The 20,931-nt window shown below is 39.6% G+C and overlaps 2 protein-coding genes across 2 annotated transcripts; both read left to right on the forward strand.

The window, feature by feature from the left end:
• Positions 1–278: 278 nt before the first annotated feature.
• nrn1lb (neuritin 1-like b) lies at positions 279–9,075 on the forward strand. The gene is made up of 3 exons (XM_022205941.2): positions 279–542; positions 2,722–2,869; positions 5,677–9,075. The coding sequence occupies exons 1-3, from the start codon at positions 488–490 to the stop codon at positions 5,978–5,980; spliced, it is 507 nt and encodes a 168-aa protein (XP_022061633.1). The 5' UTR covers positions 279–487; the 3' UTR covers positions 5,981–9,075.
• Positions 9,076–10,340: 1,265 nt separating this feature from the next.
• On the forward strand, positions 10,341–19,722 carry slc38a8b (solute carrier family 38 member 8b). The gene is made up of 10 exons (XM_022205915.2): positions 10,341–10,529; positions 11,493–11,691; positions 14,864–15,020; positions 15,105–15,209; positions 15,309–15,366; positions 17,213–17,327; positions 17,414–17,561; positions 17,648–17,850; positions 18,734–18,785; positions 19,154–19,722. Exons 1-10 carry the CDS (start codon positions 10,341–10,343, stop codon positions 19,254–19,256), a joined length of 1,329 nt encoding a protein of 442 aa, XP_022061607.1. The 3' UTR covers positions 19,257–19,722.
• The last annotated feature ends 1,209 nt before the right edge of the window (positions 19,723–20,931 follow it).

Here is a 20,931-nt window from a genome sequence, read left to right on the forward strand (position 1 = left end):
CACAAGGAGTGTGTGTCCGGAGCACAATCACTCTTATTTGATTCTGTGTATAATTTATTTGTGTTTCAAATAAATGTTCCAAATACTGAAGACCGGAAATGAGAACGCTCTAATCCAGTGTGCTGCGTTGTGATGCCGTCATTGGTCTGCTGCTTCCAAGCTCTCTACGACTCTCGCCTCCCCAGAGCGCACATAAACACACAAAACACACAAAACACACAAGACACACACACACAGTAGCACAACATCCTCTTACTCTCTGCGATGAATCAGTCCCTTTCTGTTAATCCAGCTGGGTAGTGCCTCTGTGCATTGCTGTACTTTTGCAATTTGATGAATTCCCAACAGATGACAGGAAGCGTCACATTTTAAAGCAGCAACTTTTTTGGGGGATTTTGCACACAACCAGTGGGAGGTTTCACATCAGATCAGAGCCTCTCGTACCAGAGGTGGCACTCAGCTCCACGGGACTCTGCTGAGCCGAACAATGAAGTCCCGTCCAGCCACTGTGAGTGTGCTGCTGCCCATCGCCCTCCTCCACAGTAAGGATGCTTCTTTCATTCTCCAGTTGCACCGTGAGCGGAATCTATGCGTTTGCATGCATTCAGGTTTTCTGGGAGAACTTTGTAAGTTGGTCCCATTTTTCACAATTTCCAGTTTTTCTTTCTTTACCTGCAGATGTTGTATGCTTTTCCATGCAAACTGGACTCAGGTAGAAACCTAACAGAGAAATATCAGGTTTGTTAGAAAAGATCTAAAGTGGTTAAGATGGCTTATAAAGGATATTTTATTCAGATTGATCTGAAACTGAGGGAAAGGTTTTACAAATGCACTTAACTTGATGAAGTTCTCACTATCCTGTCATGAGCTGATTCTCTCTCTCCCCTGAGTGTGTGTGTGTGTTTGTGCAAAGCATTGTGTATTTGGAACTGAATTTTACAATCAATCTTTAAGGGTTTTTTAAAATTTGATTGAATATTATGTTGAAGTAACGCCTGCAGGAAAAGCAGCAGACTAACAATCATGACAGAATAAAAAAAAACCCATTCAATTACAACAGGAAAAAAAAAACTATGTGCATTCACACATGATCAGTACATCCATCAGCTAAACCGTTAAATCACGAATTAAAAAAGTTACAGATGACGTGTGAGAAAATTAGTGGTAATATTGTGTACAAAGTGCTTTGGTATTGAGCCAAATATAGAGACTGACAACAGTAGAGCTGATTCATTAAAGTGCTTTTTGAAGGCAGGTGGTTCCATAGTCTGAGCATTGTGGTTAGTTGAGGATTGCTAAAATGTAGTTTATGTTGTGATTGAAAGCATATAGACAGCCAAGTCTCTCTTTGGGACTGTTCTTAAACATTATTACTGCAATATTTGATGAGGTATTTGAGAACACTGTGCTCCAAACTTTGTGGGAACAGTTTGGGACGAGCAAACAGGGGTGTTGGATCAAAAAATACAGCAAAAGATCCACACATTCCCATATGTTTTCCACCAAATTAGAAACGGCTTTTAAAGCAGTTTAGTTCAGGATTTTTTAGAAGCTTGTTGCTTGATACCAAAGTACTGCAATCAGAGCTGCATTGTCAGCGTAGAGTGTTGCACAATTGACAACGAACATAAACTGTAGTAGAAAAATGTTGACTTATCTGCAGTTATTTGTTTTTAACTAAAAGACAAGAATAGACCAACAATTAACGACAAAGTTAGCTTTTCCATCCTCTCCTGACATGTACGGTCATTCAAGATAAGGAAAATCTGCAATATTTTAGTTCCAATTGGAAACCAAATTTTGGGAGAGGTTTTGACCCAATTAGTTTTTGGCTGAAATGCTCCAAGCGGTTTAAAAATAGGTGCCTGATTGGATTAGATGTTGGTGGAAAAAGGATATCTCTATACTAGTAGATCAAGTGCCAGTTCACCATCAGTATCTTTTTAAGATCAAAATGCAGCTCTGTCTTTTCCTGCTACAATGTGACGCTGCCTGTGTAGAGCTGAACGGTTTGGTGTGGAAGGAGTTGAGCGGCCTGCTCAGACCGCTGAGCTCAACCACATCCGACAGTGACCAGACTTCAGTAACACATGACCAATCTCTACAAGCAGGTTCCAAAACCGTCTAGAAAGTCTGAAACCAGAAAACTGATATTTTAGGAAGAGGTTGATGTTTTAAAGTGACCTGTTTAGTGGCTGCTCAGGCTTCCGCACGTTAAAGCTGTGTAGTTTGTGACTGACCCTGCAATAAGATCTTAGAGCTACTTTCACTAAAAAGCCCTCTAATCGAAATCAATGTCTGAGTTTAGATCTCGTGCCTCGGCTTTTCGAGAGCATTTCAGTAAAAAACTCGATCCATTCTCAGAGGGACCTGTTATGTATGAGATGATCAATGCACTCAGTCAGATCACGCACGGTTTAGTAGTCCCACACTGAATTTGGCTTTAAGGGTATATAATCCCTCCAGATGAATGGACTACAACATATTTCTGTATTTGTTTGATCCATCTAAGCACCAGATGGATGATGTCTCTATAGACGCACAAACATCTACTTCACTCCACAAAATGAAATCCTCAGCTCAAAGAATCTGCTGATTTTATTCCTCTCATATCCTCAGCTTTTAGCTTTTCATACAGTGTTTGCAATATTCCCATCAAGATTGAATTACTGCAATTTAGTGTTAAAATGTGCTTGTGGCCTGTCTTTTCCCCTCCACCAGGCTTCGTCCCTGTGTGTTTCGGAGCTGCAATTCCCATTTCGTGTGGTTCCATCTACAAGCGTTTTGCTCAGTGTTTGCTCACACTCGGGGACAGTTTGGCGGAAACAAAAAAAGACCAGAGCACACAGGACATCGATGCTATCTGCAGGTGAGTGTCTCTCTGTCACCGTGGTAACCATCAAATCACACCTCCTCCATCCATTGTCTTCAACTGTTACAGCTGTTCTCATCAGTAATCGTGTTAGAGCAACAGGCGATGCCAGTCAGTTTGATCTGCTTTGCTTCAGACTGAACTGTTTCAGCTGCTGGATAGATTGACATTAAATTTTGAGCAGATACCCATCATCCCCTGCTGGTGAATCTGTCTGTGGTACCTTCAGTTTTTTGTTCAGTGTCACCGCAAGGGGGACATTTTTGGCTTTTAGATAAAAGTCTTGACAGCTGTTAGATGGATTTGTTCTAACAAACTGTAGTAATTTTGGTCATCTGCTGACTTTTCAAGTGGCAAATTTGTCTAGGAGTTTAGTTTATAAAAAAAATGCCAGGGAATCTAATTACATTCCCAATAGCACAGTGCGTTTAGGGCTAATTAGTGAAGATTCAGAAGACTGTCTGGTACTTTACAGCACCGTCACCAAGAATCAACTTCTAAATAAAGAACCTCTTTATTCCGAAGGTGGTTTTTCACGCAATAATTGTGATTCTCTAAAGCGTTAAAGGATCATTTTTATTGGAGTTATTTAGTTTGGTGGTAAAATTGGAGCTGCAACTATGATGATGATGATTTTGGGTTCCAGTTAGCATCTTTTTTTATTCTGAGAGTAGTGATTTAAACACTAAGCTAAGCCTCTAAATTTGTGAAGCTCAGTGTCACAAAGGAGCTAATATAGCTATTTTCCAGATGTTGGAAGCAGCTGTTCTCTATATAAAAACACAGTGTAATGAACTGTGCTCTTATGTTGCATCTCTACACCTCTAGCTGCAGTTTCTTCTAAAACCTATATTGTCAAACTTGTGTTCACCACAGGCGTAGTCAAATGAGCAAGGAATAAGAAAAAGGTTTAATATGTCAAATTTCCATGTCTAAATGTCAGAAATCAACTAGAGCAATGTATTATTTTGTTGACTTGTATACTTACATATCCAGAATATTTTCCAGTTTTTCAAATTGTCTGGACAACAGATAACAGCACTGAACGTTTTCTATAGTAGCTGTTGGCACCACAATAAAGGTGCTAAAGGGAATCAAAAATAGGTCATTGTAGTGATGCCATAGAAGAACCACGTTTAATTCTGCATCACCAATTAAAAACCATCTTTATTTAGGAGAAGGTTCTTCACAGAGTGTTTGTGTTTTTTGTAGTCCAAGCTGTGAAGGTTCATTTTTATTGGCATTATGTCAGGAAACAGCATAAAATGTGAGGTCAGAGAATCTCTTTTAGCAAAGAATCCACAAAGGTGCCTCAGAAAACCTTGCAAAAATTGTTTATTTAAGCCCTGTGAATGGAGTTTAAAAAAAGTTTAATGAAAAATTACATTTTAAAGATAGTTCTCTGGAGATCCAGCTGGTTCTATACTCTGACACCTGGACTTAAAAATGTTAAGTACCTTTTCTGCAAAAAAGTCAAATGTAAGACTTTGCAATATTTTTGGATCACTTCCAGTGTAATTACATTCAATATCTTGGATTCCGGACTGTTGGTTAAATAGAACAACATGTTATTAAATGACACAATAGGATTTAGGAGACTGTGATGGATTTTTCTCACTGTTTTCCAAAGTTTTATAGACCAAATGATTAATTGATAATGAAAACAATCTTTAGCGACAGCGCTAATTTTTTGCTGTTATTTGCAGACCAACAGACCAAATACCATTAAACAATAAACATGAAGAATCCTTTGTACTTTACGGAAACATATAAAATACATGAGGAGCCATCCAATAAATAAAGAGGTTTGTAAATTGTGATGGTACTTTGAAGAACCAGAGAGCCTTCTAGGAGTGGTTAGTCAAATCTTCTAACAATTAATCACAACATGAATAAAGCTTTAACACATTACCTCATCCATGAACACGTCAGATAGATTTTCATCATCAACGACGAAGACAACACCTTCATGATCTCATGTTACCTCAGAACATCATCTGTCTACATCTTTAGTTACTGTCTTGACTTAGAGGCCCCTAGTGGCAGAAATCACATAATGTGCATTACATTAGTAACTGGTGACATTATTTAAAAACTAGAGAAATAGTCATTTGACTCTAGACTAGAATCAGTTGTTCCCACTGCCCTCCCTTCAGCTTGTCCATCCTCTATACACCGCTTTATCCTCATTAGGGTCGCAGGGGGTGCTGGAGCCTATCCCAGCTGACTTGGGCAAAGGCAGGGGACATGCTGAACAGGGCTACATATACAGACAGACAATCACACTCACATTCACACCTACGGGCAATTTAGAGTAACCAATTAACCTCAGCATATTTTTGGACTGTGGGAGGAAGCCAGAGTACCCAGAGAAAACCCACACATGCACAGGGAGAACATGCAAACTCCATGCAGAAAGATCCCAGGCCCACCCCGGGATTCGAACCAGGATCTTCTCCCTGCAAGGCAAAAGTGCTAACCACTACGCCGCTGTGCAGCCCGCTCCCGTCAGCTTGTTTCTCCTGGATATACTAGCTCTGTTGGTGCTCTGTTGTACCTGTAATAACACCCAACAGTGATGTCACGAGGTCCTGCAGTACACCTGTACATCACTATACAATATCTGAAGGTGAGCTAATTTTTAGGGATGTTAATTCCTCCTTAGCAACTGCTCAGATGTTAATGTCATCACTGTATGACGGAGTGTTAATGACCACAGGCAGTCCTTCAGAATGATGCTACACTACAGCTGCTACATTCCTGCTCTTATCTCCTACGTCTCCTCTTGTCCTGGTTCCTTGAAGGTCCTGGAACGCGTTTCACGTTTGTGCCAACTCGGCTCTGGCCGGCTGTCCTGGAGAACCAGCAGCTGTCTGGGAGTCTCTAAGACAAGAGTCCAGGAAGACACAGTTTTCTGGAAACCTCTACGCCATGTGCGCCAGTCGCACCACCGTCCCACCCAGCACCGTGCCTGCACCCCAGAGCCCCCCCACCTCAGACCAGTCCAACCAGGAGACTCTGAAAGGACGAGCAGACCACCACAGCCCCACCCTCATCACGCTGCTGTTCCCGGTCTGCTGCACACTGCTGGTTCTGATCAGCAGTTAGTTAACTAATATTAGTTGGTTATTAATCAGAGTGCTGCCAGCTAGAGTCCTGCTCCTCTACAATCCAAACACACTCTGTACAAGTCAGACTCTTCATGATCACATGTTGTTCATAAAACAAGGAGTTCAATAACTGTTTGTTTAGGGTTCTTACATGGACAAAGTGGTGCACATGTATAAGCATTAACTAAATATGTTCAGTTTACCGTATGCCTTGATCTTGCTTTCATTCTGATACGAATATTTAAAGTCAAGCATACTGGTAGCTGCTCATCTGTGTCCCTTAAGATCAGAGGATTGTGCAACAAATGCAAGTGTTTAACTGACTGTGATTAAATTCACTTTTTATAAGTAAGTCAGAGTGACAGCAACAATATAGGAGAAAATGCAAAATCTCTCTTACTTACTGAGGTTACTCAGCTGAAAAAAACCCTGAGTTATAAACAAATGTATGTCATAAACACTTTCATTTATTTATTTTACCACTGCTGCAGTTCATCGGCAATGCCATATGATATTAGGACAAAAGAGATTTTCAGGGATGTTGCGGTGCCAGGTGTTCAGATCTGCCCCTGATCCAATCAGGTGTGATCCAGAGGACAGAATTATTACTGGGCGCAACGCAGTACTTTTTTTTTTTTTTGTGCAGTGGGTTTAATTCATCGCCTCGTTTGACCGGTTTGATGAAAATCAGATTCATGTGTGGAAGCACTCTCTGATGTGTTGCTAAATGTTATCACTTGTTTAATACTTTGCCATTTTACATAGTTTTTCTAGCTTTTAAGAAGTATTTTTTTGTATTTTAAATGAAATAGTTGAACTTTATCAGTGTAGCATTTTGATTTGTCCCCCATGGGGCAATTCAAATGGATGCATAGCTAGGGGTAATCTGTTAGCCGAGTGGATAGGGTGAACACCACAGGGGCGCAAATGCCTTCAGTCCCTGGTTTGATGCCTGGCTGACCCGGAGCTTTACTGCATGTCAGTCTCTTTCTTCCTTTCTCCCAAATTTCCTGTTTCTCTCCACTGTCACTGTTTTAAAAATGCCAAAAATATCTTTAAATAAAATGGGCATCTCAATAAAACCCATGACAAATACTGAGCACCAAAAAAGAACAACCAAGTACAACAAGTGTATGTGTGAGTTAGCATGGGGAAGAGGATGTGGGACGTTTTCCAGGTGTTTCCCAAGTTTTATTCTGTAAATTAATGTTATTAAATGTTGTACAGCTTTTCTTTGATACTGATAGAGCTCTGTTATCACACACGCTTCTTTTCATTCACTGGTGTTCACGGTACCAGAGTGTTCACTGTATTATTTTGTAGTTTTACATTATTTCAATGTGCTCTCAGCATTATGGAATGACACACGCCACTTTGTTTCATTCTGGTTTTTACCCAGCAAGGAAATCAATTAAATATATATTTACATGCATAATGCTTAGTCATTTTAAGAGTCTTTGCAACTTCTTGACATGATCTGTTTTTGTGTCAGATATTGTGCGTAGGCCTGTGCGTGCGTGCGTGCGTGCGTGTGTGTGTGTGTGTGTGTGATCTTAATACTCTTAAGCTGTTTCATAACAGCAGAATCACGAGTGGATTAATCTGTCTTTATTCGCCCACGGTGGAGCAGGTTGCACCTCAAAACAACCTTAGTGTCGTCAAAGTGCTACAAGTGAAATACAACGTGTTGCTGTGTCATGAAGTGAACAAGTGTGACAGCTGAGGGTCACAGGTGAAAAGCTGAATTGATTAAATTACTGTACTTGTCAGTGAAATGTCAGGAGGACATGCTTTATGTTCTTCTTTTTAAAGATTAATGTGTTACACTGATTAAATTCCTGGTCACCTCACGTTCACAGGTTTCATGGCTTATTTGAATAGTGCTTTTTCATAGCTTTGGGTGTAAACAGCTGGTTCAAGCTTCTATTTTGTTTACAAGACGGTGGTATTTGATTAGCCTGAAATCAATCACACTGCACGTGAAGAAGTGTCTGACTTTACCTGCTCACATGTGTTTTAAAGACAGAATAAAACCCTGATTGGGTCATGACATCTCATTTTCTATGCAGAAGTTTTTTTCCCACAAATTATGGCAGGTAACCATGAACAAAGAGGGAGGGATGCAAAGCTGTTGGACCTGACTGATCATCAGAACTTGGTTCATTTTTAACAATCTGAAAGCATAACAAAGGTGTTGCTGTTGTTTCACTGACAATCTAAAGGAAGTGCGTTTGTGAAAGAGTACAGAACAGTTAGAACAAATGTCTACATATATATAAAGATTAAACCGATGAAAGACAACTAACCAGTGAAGAAAAGTAAGTGACTCCAAGTTTGTGAACTTTTTTTGAGGTATTTAAACATTAGCAAATGGAGCAAAATTGCAATTTTGGTGAAATAATTATGAAAAGAAAGAAATAAAAGATTCTTCAGTCAAGTCGATATAACTGAAAACTGCCCACTGTATGTAATTTACATCTTTCTGTTTCTTCAAAGGCATTTTGTAAAATGATGTCATTATGAACGATGCACTTTAGTATCTACCTTAAAAACAGGATAAAGGTGTTTTCTTTACTTTCGAAACTGAATCCTGACATATTCGTTAAAACAGTTCATGACTGGAGGATCAACGACAGAATCTCTGAACTGTCCCAGAACACCTTGATGTTCCTGCTCACTTTAGTCTCCCTTTGTCCTGCATTCACTGGAGAAAATCTGCAAAGACTTCACCATGAAGTGTTTCTGAGGAGCCCTACAGCCCTCATTCTGTGCACAACTGTTAAAATGTTAAGATATAACAAGTGTTCTTTTGTTTTATTTCTCTTTTTATCCCTAACTGAGATCCATCATCTCCTCTGAAGTCAGTGATGTAGAACAACATTTATGGGATGCTCTCTTCTCTGTAACAGATGGTGTGTGCCATGAAACATGGAGAGGATTATGTATTCCACATGTAGGACATTGTACTAGCCGATCCAAACTGCAAGGATTTTACTTCACCATGACGTACTGTATATGCTACAACCCTGTAAGCTGCAGAACACCTCTTCATGTATGATTCTGTGAGCAATACATTAAACAAATATGAAATCAGTAGTCTAATCCAGTGTCTGCTGACTATGTCCCACTGAAGGTGTTTTTCTGGGAATCTTTAATGATCCGAACTCTGAGGTCTGCTGTACAGATTGTAAACCTAATTTATGTTTAGTGAACACAAATCCATTCCACTAAGGCTTGTTTTTTTAATGTATGATATATGATATTCTGACTTCTTCCCTGCAGTTACTCTCCTGATTGTCAATTTTGTTCACCCTTTCCACGACTCATGTGTGTGTCAGTTGGATTCTAAGGATGTAAACTGTTGGTTTAAGGTTTCCCTTTTCTGTTTTCAACAGCGACAACCTCAAAGCAGCAACCTACTTGCTGAAAAGTTTAGGAGTTGATTGGTTGTAGATCTACAGAGGATACTGATCCTTTACATCATTTTTGGTCTTACAGTGAAGCTCTTGCATGTTTGTCAACCAGTTACGGAAAAGGTTGAATTTTCCAAGCAGGTTTCCGACATTATTTTACAGGAGCATTGTTGCTGCTCCCGACCTATCACCGCCCTAAACAATTGTGATTGTTAAAGAAACATAAACAAGCCAGAACATTTTTCCTTCCCATAGCACTGATTATGAGGTGCAGTCAGACCATTCTGGTGTGTCGTCACATCAATGTGGAGAGAAGTCTGAAAATGCAAGATATTCGCTGCTTGATGAAGTGAGGAATTACTGATCTAGGTTGTATGTTTAAGGTAAAAATGAATGTATATAATAATTCCGATAGCATTTTGGATGCAGAAACATTATGAGTTAATAAACAACATGCAAATTAAACAATCCAGCTGGATATTTTTGCCCTGAAGTCTCTTAGACAGCTAAGTCATGTCATATGTACCATTTTTCTTCTTTACTGAATCTCTGTTCTTTCAGATTGTTTATTCAGAGAATATACATGTCATGTTTGACTAATCATATAGCTCACTTAATATATAATATGTTAGAAGGTCAGCTGCTTCTTCTTCTTCACTGGTGTCCACCACAGACAGACATAAATGCACGGGGAGAGCAGACACAAGCAAACATACACACTTTAGTGTCAAATGTGTCACCTCAGAGTGAAATGCTCAGGACTCAGAAGGTCCAATTAGACCACATTAGTCGTGTGTGTGTGCCTCTGTAGGTCTATATATGGCACCGCTACCATCACCAGGATTACTTCTGCAGAAAGAGAGCGAACCAAACACCTGGACTCTAAGTTAGTGGTTCGCAAAGGATTCATTGTTCTTCTGGTGCTGCTGTTGTCAGTCATTGAACATGGAGGAACTGGCCCGGGAGAGCATCAGCCTGCTGGCCCGCTCAGCGTCCCATTCGGACCCGCCTCGGCTTGGCTCATTCGGTGCTGTGTTCATCATGCTGAAGTCGGCCCTTGGAGCTGGACTGCTCAACTTTCCCTGGGCCTTCGAGAAGGCGGGAGGAGTGACCACCGCCATCAGTGTGGAGCTGGTGAGTCCGCTATAAAAAGCTCTAGTCATGCCCTGAATCTTAATGCGCTTTCCAAGGAACACTGTCCAACTTTAAAACTGCAGATTCATTGGTTTTATTAGGTCGAGGTGAAAATGTGACTCCTGTATGCATCTAGTCTGAGTGTTTTAGTTCGGCTGCAGGCCTCCAACCTGCGCAGTAAACACTCACCGTCCCTGTCTCTGTCTCCTGGGTGTGAAAGAGGTACATATTTTTCACAAATGAGCTCTAATGAAGATTCCAGTTTATGTGAGGACCTGAACTTTCACTGCACTGCAGACTGTCTCAACATAGATGGATAACTGTATGCTTTCCAGGAAGGGGCTCAAGAGGTCAGAGGTTTCAGGTGTTGACGAAGCTCAGTGTCTCAATCACATGTTTTGCTCTTTAATTTTAGATACTAAGACATAATAAATTTAATTCTAGATACAGTAATACCACCAAAAGCAGAAGAATTGGCTCTCTTACTTTGACAACAGTGTATTTTTTCTCTGATTCTTTCAGATATTTGGTATCATTTCTTACAATGAGCTACTTTGTCAGAAATCTTTAGAGAGTATTTGAGCTTTAACAAATATCTTTGAGTCAACTGTCATTAAAATTTTAATAATCAACCAATAGTTGATCTTTTTGAGGCAAAAATGCAAAGACTTGATAGCTTCCAGCTCTATACATGTTGCTGTTTGTGTTTTCTTGATCTACTTTGACATTAAACTGAATATCTTTAGGTTTTGGACTTTGGGTTTCATAAACCAGCCATTTTAAATATGTTCTTTATCATCACTCTCTGGCATGTATTTCTAGTCACGAGGGGAGAGAAGATGAGGCGCCTTTTACACATCTGTGCTCAGGGCCTCGTTGTCTCATTATCTGCTCCTGATGTGTGTGCTTATTTGTGTAAATGTCACTCTGGTCTGTGAATGAAGATTAGCTCCTCTCTTCCAGGTATCTCTGGTATTCCTCATCAGCGGTCTGGTCATCCTCGGCTACGCGTCGTCTGTCAGCAGGCAGAAGACGTATCAGGATGTGGTGAGGGAGGTGTGTGGACAAGCCGTGGGACAACTCTGCGAGGTCTGTTTCTGCTTCAACCTCTTCATGATCAGTGTCGCCTTCCTGGTGGTGGTGCAGGACCAGCTGGAGAAACGTGAGTGTGACTGAGTCAAACACCTGTCATTTATTTCAAGTCCCAAAGTCAAGTAGAACTTAATAAAGATCACATCCCACAGGGCCAGTTGCCGCTTGATGTCATATTTTCTGTAACACTGTCCAACTTGTTTCAGGTCACGCTTTGCAGATGTTTCATATTGTCAAAGTCATATTTATTTTTATTTTTAAAGCACATTTAAAAACAACTGCAGTTGAACCAAAGTGCTGTACAATTTAGAGCAATCTACAGGACAGTCAAACACAAGGAGTGAAGGACAAATCTGAATTATAAAAATGATAAAATAATAAAAGATACAACACAGCCAGGGATGAAATTTGGGGGTCAACTTAACTCTGCTTGGATTTAATGCTTTTTTGGCAGCTCTCTGAAAGTTTGTAAAGTCGAGCCCGCTGTTACATGAAAATGTAAATTGTTCCTGAGATAAGCAGCAGCCTCTGTTTCCAAACCTGGATCGAGGACATCTGATTGGCCAACTGTGGGGCTCTAATCGGATGATGATGATGTAAGAGCTCTGTTCAACAAGTTGGCACCAACCCCTTTGAAACTTCAAAAACAAACATAAAATCTTGAAATCAGTCCTGAAATGTACAGGAAGCCACTGCAAGGAGATGGTATTATGTGATCACATTTTGTTTTTGTTGTTAAAAGCAAGCTCATGATCTTTTTTATTCTCAGTAAGACTCAGAAAGTTTAAATCCATCCAGGTATGAATAGCTTTTGAACAGCTAAGCTAAGGTTGCACTGAGTCTGTTACTTTTATTTGTATGTTGTCTGCAAGACTCCGAATAGGAATCTGATGTTTCTTAAATATGGACCTCAAGGGCAGCATATACACAAAGAAATGAAAAGTTGTGAGTACTAAACTGCCATAAACAACCAAAATAAACAGTTTTTCTTTCATTCTCACATAGCAAGGACAAATAATACGAAGTATAACCAGAATTTTAACATATCCTGCAGATAGTTAACTCACTCACATATAAATAAACACACTGCATGTTTGCATAATACATACACACGTGGACAAAATTGTTGGTACCCCTCAGTTAAAGAAGGAAAAACCCACAATTCTCACTGAAATCACTTGAAACTCACAAAAGTAACAATAAATAAAAATTTATTGAAAATTAAATAATCAAAATCAGCCATCACTTTTGAATTGTTGATTAACATAATTATTTAAAAAAACAAACTAATGAAATAGGGCTGGACAAAAATGATGGTACCCATAACTTAATATTTTGTTGCACAACCTTTTGAGGCAATCACTGCAATTAAACGATTTCTGTATTTGTCAATGAGCGTTCTGCAGCTGTCAACAGGTATTTTGGCCCACTCCTCATGAGCAAACAGCTCCAGTTGTCTCAGGTTTGATGGGTGTCTTCTCCAAATGGCATGTTTCAGCTCCTTCCACATATGTTCAATGGGATTCAGATCTGGGCTCATAGAAGGCCACTTTAGAATAGTCCAACGCTTTTCTCTCAGCCATTCTTGGGTGTTTTTGGCTGTGTGTTTTGGATCGTTGTCCTGTTGGAAGACCCATGACCTGCGACTGAGACCAAGCTTTCTGACACTAGGCAGCACATTTCTCTCCAGAATGCCTTGATAGTCTTCAGATTTCATCGTACCTTGCACACTTTCAAGACACCCTGTGCCAGATGCAGCAAAGCAGCCCCAAAACATTACTGAGCCTCCTCCATGTTTCACCGTAGGGACAGTGTTCTTTTCTTCGTATGCTTGGTTTTTGAGTCTATGAACATAGAGTTGATGTGCCTTACCAAAAAGCTCCAGTTTGGTCTCATCTGTCCAAAGGACATTCTCCCAGAAGCTTTGTGGCTTGTCAACATGCATTTTTGCAAATTCCAGTCTGGCTTTTTTATGAGTTTTTTTCAGCAGTGGTGTCCTCCTTGGTCGTCTCCCATGAAGTCCACTTTGGCTCAAACAACGACGAATGGTGCGATCTGACACTGATGTACCTTGGCCTTGGAGTTCACCTTTAATTTCTTTGGAGGTTGCTCTGGGCTCTTTGGATACAATTGGAACGATCCGTCTCTTCAATTTGTCATCAATTTTCCTCTTGCGGCCACGTCCAGGGAGGTTGGCTACTGTCCCGTGGGTCTTGAACTTCTGAATAATATGAGCCACTGTTGTCACAGGAACTTCAAGCTGTTTAGAGATGGTCTTATAGCCTTTACCTTTAAGATGTTTGTCTATAATTTTTTTCGGATGTCCTGGGACAATTCTCTCCTTCGCTTTCTGTTGTCCATGTTCAGTGTGGTACACACCTTTTCACCAAACAGCAGGGTGACTACTTGTCTCCCTTTAAATAGGCAGACTGACTGATTATGAGTTTGGAAACACCTGTGATGTCAATTAAATGACACACCTGAGTTAATCATGTCACTCTGGTCAAATAGTTTTCAATCTTTTATAGAGGTACCATCATTTTTGTCCAGGCCTGTTTCGTTAGTTTGTTTTTTTAAATAATTATGTTAATCAACAATTCAAAAGTAATGGCTGTTTTTGATTATTTAATTTTCAATAATTTTTTATTTATTGTTACTTTTGTGAGTTTCAAGTGATTTCAGTGAGAATTGTGGGTTTTTCCTTCTTTAACTGAGGGGTACCAACAATTTTGTCCACGTGTGTACATAAGTGGGTCTTTGAGTTCCCATCACCATCCTCATTATTCTGATTTTAATCATTAAGCACTAGATTGTGATCAATTTAGGAGCTATTTCTCATATCAAAAATGGATCTCTGACAGACCACAAATCAGTTGCACTTTAATTTTCATTCTAACTAGTTTTTGGCTGAACATGTGATCAGAACCAGATGCATCCCTTTTTCATTTTTCCTCTGGCGTTTTGACAGTGTAAAACCCATCAAATCCCTTCAATGTTTTTGCTCTGTTTCAATGTTAAAGAGACTATTTGGATTTACAAACACATCTACTGACATGTCTTCAAGGACCAAACATTTACAGGAATCCTCTTCATTCTCATCTCACCATTAAAACATCACACACCACGTTGTTAAGCAGAATGTAAAATGTAAATGAGCCCTTTGGGATGCGATGTTCTGTGTTGCTGTGCTGTTCGCTGCCTTTATGCTGCAGCAGATAAATAACATTCACTCGTTTCTCCAGTGTGTGTTTCTTTGTATGAGACGGTGACCGGGTTCAGTGAGGGGGAGATGCCCTATCACTGGTACACTGACCAGCGTTTTGCCCTCTTCATCATGTGCCTCGTCATCATCCTGCCGCTGTCCATCCCCAAAGAGATCGGCATCCAGAAATACACAAGGTGCCTTAACGCTTACCTGTGTTCACAAATACATCCGGCTGAGTGTAAATGTTTGTATGAGTTCACCATTTGTCTTCATTTCAGTGTGTTGGGGACGCTGGCTGCTACGTATCTGTGTGTGGCAGTGATTGTCAAATATTACCTGATGGAAAGCCACACTGCCATAATAACTCCAGAGCAGAGCCAAGGGTCAGTGCCTCTGTGTGTGTTCATCATCCATGGTTGGCATTTATGCAGCTGTTGTATCCTGTGCACCAGTAACTGTGTAAATCTATGTGTGTCTTTTAGTGTGAGTTCATGGGCGTCAGTGTTCAGTGTCGTACCAACCATTTGCTTTGGCTTCCAGGTAAGAATCACCTTTATGCACAAAAGAGGCCAAACACACAATAAACTAGCTGTTCACATTATGTAAGAATGTTGTCCATTCTCCTTTGATGGGCACCATTGTGATAAAAATGTTTAGAATTACTGCCTATTTGGTTTCTATGCATATTATTATCATGTTTCAGTTTCATTAGGTCAAAGAAGTTCCCTTCCTCTGTGATAAGCTGATCTCTTTTGTCCTCATACTAAATTAGAAACACTGATCTCTGCAAGGAAGGAGAAATGATAGGGAATCAGATTTTTAAAAGAGCTGACATCGAAACAAGAAAACTGTTGTAAACAAAACTATTTAACAATAAGTAAAGCAATTTTAAAGGCAGACTTCAGAAAATCTTCACCCCTTGCACCATAGATCATATATAAAGTCAGATGAACCCTCCTTGACTTCACCCACTGGTTTCCTGAACAGATGACACCCACCTGTAACTCAAAGTGCTTCTCTCCCTTTATCATTCAGTACTTTAACATGTCAATACAATCTGTGAGTTATACACTGCCTGGCCAAGAATAACTCACCACCTGGATTTAACTAACAAATAGCTAAGAGCCTTCATATAATTACTGCAGTGATGAATACGTTTCAGCTGCAACAACTTATTTAACCCTAGCTGATACAGTGAGGAGCTTCTCTTTTCTTAAACAACCATGTCAGAAGACTTATCCTGTGGTCATGGAAAGGATGTTAATCTGTCTCAGAAGGGTCAAATTATTGGCCTGCATCAAGCAAAGAAAACAACAAAGGAGATTTATGCAGCTGTTAAAATCGCGTTAAGAACCATCCAACGCATTATTAAAACCTGAAGGATAGTGGAGAACCATCATCTTTGAGGAACAAATGTGGTCTGATGAGTCCAGATTTCCCCTGTTTCAAAGTGAGGGGTGCATCAGGGTAAGAAGAGGGGTGGATGAAGTGATGCAATCATCATGGCTAGTGCCTACAAGCCTGTAGGGGTTAGGGTTATGATCTGGGGTTGGTCAGGTTCACCAACATTATGTTCCCAGAGAATGAGCTCAGCTGACTACCTGAATATACTGAATGACCAGATCTTTCCATCAATGGAGTTTTTCTTCCCTGATGGTACAGACACGTTCCAAGATGACGATGCCAGGATTCACATTGTGAATGAGTGGATCAGGGAGCATGATACGTCATTTTCACACATGGATTGACCTCCACAGAATCTTTGAGATGTCCTGGAGTCCTGGACTTTGTCTGACTCTCCCATCATCAATATAAGATCTTTGTGAAAAATGAATGCATCTCTGGACAGAAATAACTGCTGTGACATTGCAGAAGCCACAGTGAATTAGTGGTTTAATCAAAGCTAAAGACGGTCCAACAAAATATTAGAGTTTGCGACTTTTTTTTTTTGGCTGGGCAGTATATAAAAATCTGACCTCCATGCAGTTATCACAAACTGAGAAAATAGAGACCACAACCACTTTTTGTACCAGACTATAAACATGTTTATTTCTGCTATGATTTTGAAGTTGGACATTTTAACATGCTGGTCTATGAGGATTGACTCTTGAAGCCTCGAGTGGTCGTTTCATGAACTGCACCACTGAGTTGGCTTCAATTTGAGCCCAGGAGATTGATGCTCGACTTACACATATTTAATATTCAGTTTTAACCATGCATAAAAATAATAAAATTGCATGTTTGTGCATGTGTTTTTCAAAGATTTTTAAATTGAGCATATACTCATCAACCCAGAGCAGATATGAATCTGGGTAAGCAGGAAAAAAAACAGCAAATCTTCGTAAATCAAATAGTCACGTTAATGTATGTGTCTCTGTGTTTGCAGTGCCATGAAGCCTGTATAGCAATCTACAGCAGCATGGAGAACCAGAAGATCTCCCACTGGGTGGTCATCTCTGTGCTCTCTATGCTCTTCTGTTTACTCATCTACACTCTAACCGGTGAGCTCACCTCTGAAACATCACTCTGAGTGGATTATCTTCATCACCTGAAAGAGTCTAATCTCCTCCCTTCTGTGCGTCTCCAGGTGTTTATGGCTTCATGACGTTTGGCCGAGCTGTCGCCTCAGACATTCTGATGTCTTATCCAGGAAATGATGTGGTTATGATAATTTCCAGACTACTTTTTGGATTTTCAATCGTCACCATCTATCCTATCATTCTTCTTCTGGGGCGGTAGGCCACATCAAAGTTGAACAGCATTGTGTTGTGTGTTTTTTATGTGTGTGTTTACGGTCATGTTGTGTCTCTGTGTGAAACAGGTCCGTTGTCCTGAACCTGATGTTGCGAGTTCAAAGACGTCGCAGAGGAATCGCCACTCATTTGTTTGAGAGTCGCTGCAGAGTCGTCCTGACTGTGATCTGGATCAGTTTAACTCTTCTTATTGCTATGTTTGTCCCTGACATGGGGCAGGTCATCAGTGTCATTGGAGGAATCAGCGCCTTCTTTATCTATATCTTTCCAGGTATTAACGAACTTACTTTAATGTGTGTGTGTTGTACTGACATTAACATCTGCATTGATGTCACATGTTCAGCGTCTATAAAAAATGTTCACCACTGTTTCAAACTTTGAATTGTGGTCAAATTTTTTACACAAATGTACAAAAAAGACTCTTTCATGTCAAAGTGAGAACAGATTTTTACAAAGAAATGCCAGTTAATAAAAATATCAAAGATGATAAAAGTGATCACATAAAAATTCACCTCCTTCAAAGTGACTCACTTAATTCAACACAGATGAAATTAATTTGTGCTAAGAAGTCACACAGTTAGTAAAATAGAGACCACCAGAGTGCAATGAATGTCTTAAGTGAGCGTAGTACAAAGACACCTGTATTTAGAAAACACCGTGAAAACAAAAGAACACTGAGCTTACTCAACAATGTGAGTAAAGGAAACTGTAAAGCATAAATCAAGGGGGAATATATTCACTGAATATCCTCTGCAAACTGATATTACTTTGTGTATTTTAAATGAATTGATGTTACTTGGCAGAATTCAGTTTTCACTTTAACATCAAAGAATCTGTAAACTCATGTCAAAAAAACTTTAATGATACAATGTTAAAAAAGCAATAAAGGAGTAATTTATAGGCACTGCATTTGCCCCAACTTTTGTCCTACAATTGCGACTAATGACTGTTTAATTCAGTCATTTCCTCGATTAGTCATTTGGTCTTCAAAAATACTATTTTAATGGCATGTTCACGTCAAAAATATTGCAAAGATTTATGGATTATGCAAATACATACAAGAAACTTGTCATATAATTTCTAAACTGGACCAACAAGTACTGAAGGAGGCTTGGTTGAAGGCATAACTGATGGTGTGTTTTTATGTGTTGCAGGTCTTTGCTTAATGTTCATAATGCAAACTGAGAACGTCTCTCCAAGAGTCAGGTAAGTGTTTACAGTAAAGACTCACAGGCTAATATTTTTCTCAACATTTCCTAGAGACTTTGGAACTGGAAATTTCCTTTCCCAAAGAGTATTTTTCCTGTGAAAGTCAAAGGAAATGATCGAGAAAGCAACAACAAACAACAGAAATAGCTAAGAGGGCATATTCTATGACCCCAAGCTGTTATTTACAAAGTAGATTTCCTCCACTGTCTTAAACTTGGAGAATTTTTTGGATAAAGAAAAGACAATAAAAGATTATGACTTACTGTTTTGCAGAAGATTACTTTTGTCTATTTATTTACTGTTGTTATTGCTGTTGAGAGTCATCTGCACTGATCTTTCTCTTGATGCCCTGCTTTTTATTACAGGGATGTTTTAACCGTTTGGGGAGTCGTAACAATCGTAGTTGGAGCCTTCATCTTTGGACAGAGCACAACCATCGCTGTGATGGAGATTTTCCAGAACATCTAAACTTTTAGCCACCATTATCACCACTACCTGCAGCAGCTGCTTCACTGTGACGCTCATCTCTTTTACACAACTGAATCTTGCAATTTGTACAGGTGGTTTTTAGTTGTATGTGTATGTGGCCATCTACGGCCAGATAGTAAATATATTCATGATGCCAGAATGTGTTATTGTCGTGTGTGCATTCTCATTGTTTAGTGTGTACAGAAGGAACACATTTAATTTAGAATATGCTGTATAGGCTTCTTTTATCAATAATATACCTACAGTATGTGTCCATTTGAGCCTTCATTTGTGCCTTGACACTACCAGGGGGCAGTGTTGCGCCATGCAGGAATTATTTATTTATATGTGTAGCTTCCATTGACTGCACATTGACAACACAGATAAGAGAAAAACGGTTCTTATCATTTTTTTTCTGGTCCCGGCGACAATCTTGGCACGATCATGGCACGTTTTAAATGAACCGAGCAGGGAAATATGCTTTTTTAATATAAACGGATAGAGTCATTGTCCTTGAAATGCTTGTTTACATCCACCAAGTGATTAAAAAAATGAGTGAAATTATTATTTTTCTCATTGAAGAGTGTGATTCTAATCTTTTCTCTGCACTTCTCAATTCTCTCTTCGACTGACCTCGCCACGGCTTGAATCATAGCAGTGATATAAATCTGCAGCTTTCATTGAGCACAGAGTGATGCCTGAGGTGTGCTGAATATAACTGTTTATTGTTTATTGACTTGGAGCTTAAAGGAGTTATGGTGGAGCGCCTGTGAGCGTGCATGTGTGTTAGTGTATGAGTGAGTAATGATTTACAGTAAATCCAGAAACTGTGCGTTGTATCTTTGCCTGCAGGGGTCTGATTTAAAGCAACATATGAGCCATGCAAACTACATGCAGCACTGATCTGTCTGGCTACACACGCACAATTAAGATAACTTTCATTAAAAATAGACCATCTAGAAATAAACAGCCGCCCCTTATCAATGCCTCAGTTATGTAACAGATCTTTCTTCATCTCGTGCGACGTTAATGTCCTTAAGGGAAAACCTCAAAGTGGGATACTCGGCTTGTGTTTAGCCTGTGGGATTATATTTCAACCTGCTGGCCCAATGACTAAATCCACTAAATGCAGGAGAAAAAAAATCCTTGGAAATCTCATGAACCACAAACCTCTTCTTGCAGCTTCACTCACTGTAAACCGTCTTATAGGTTCATAAAGGAAACTCAACTCCACTGGGAAATACAACTAATATAGAACTATTGAGAGCTTTACGTGTGTGTTGTCTGTCTGTCATCATTTCAGACTTTGTTGCCTCAGAAAATGAAAGCGTTAACAACAGGAATTGTACAGTTTTAGGCTCAGTCTCTCAGTCTTGATGCTGACATAACACACTTAAAATGAACTATTTTGCCAATTTAGTGTGCTAACATGCTAACATTTGCAAATTATCACTTAACAGTTGAGAATGATGTAATGTCTTTATTTTTTTAGTTATCTGGTCAAAAATTAAAATAATAGAGATATTGATTAATTTTCACTTCATGGCTCTTAAAAAAATGCCAAAATTTCATGGGAAATCAAAAACTCAAGCACTGAAAACTGTGAGTGTGTGAGAGTTTGGTGCTAGTGGATGAGACATTGTCCTAAATAAAGAAAATGTTGGCCTGCTGGTGC

This window comes from Acanthochromis polyacanthus, chromosome 2 (genome assembly GCF_021347895.1).
Source record: "Acanthochromis polyacanthus isolate Apoly-LR-REF ecotype Palm Island chromosome 2, KAUST_Apoly_ChrSc, whole genome shotgun sequence".
Classification (NCBI taxonomy): domain Eukaryota; kingdom Metazoa; phylum Chordata; class Actinopteri; family Pomacentridae; genus Acanthochromis; species Acanthochromis polyacanthus.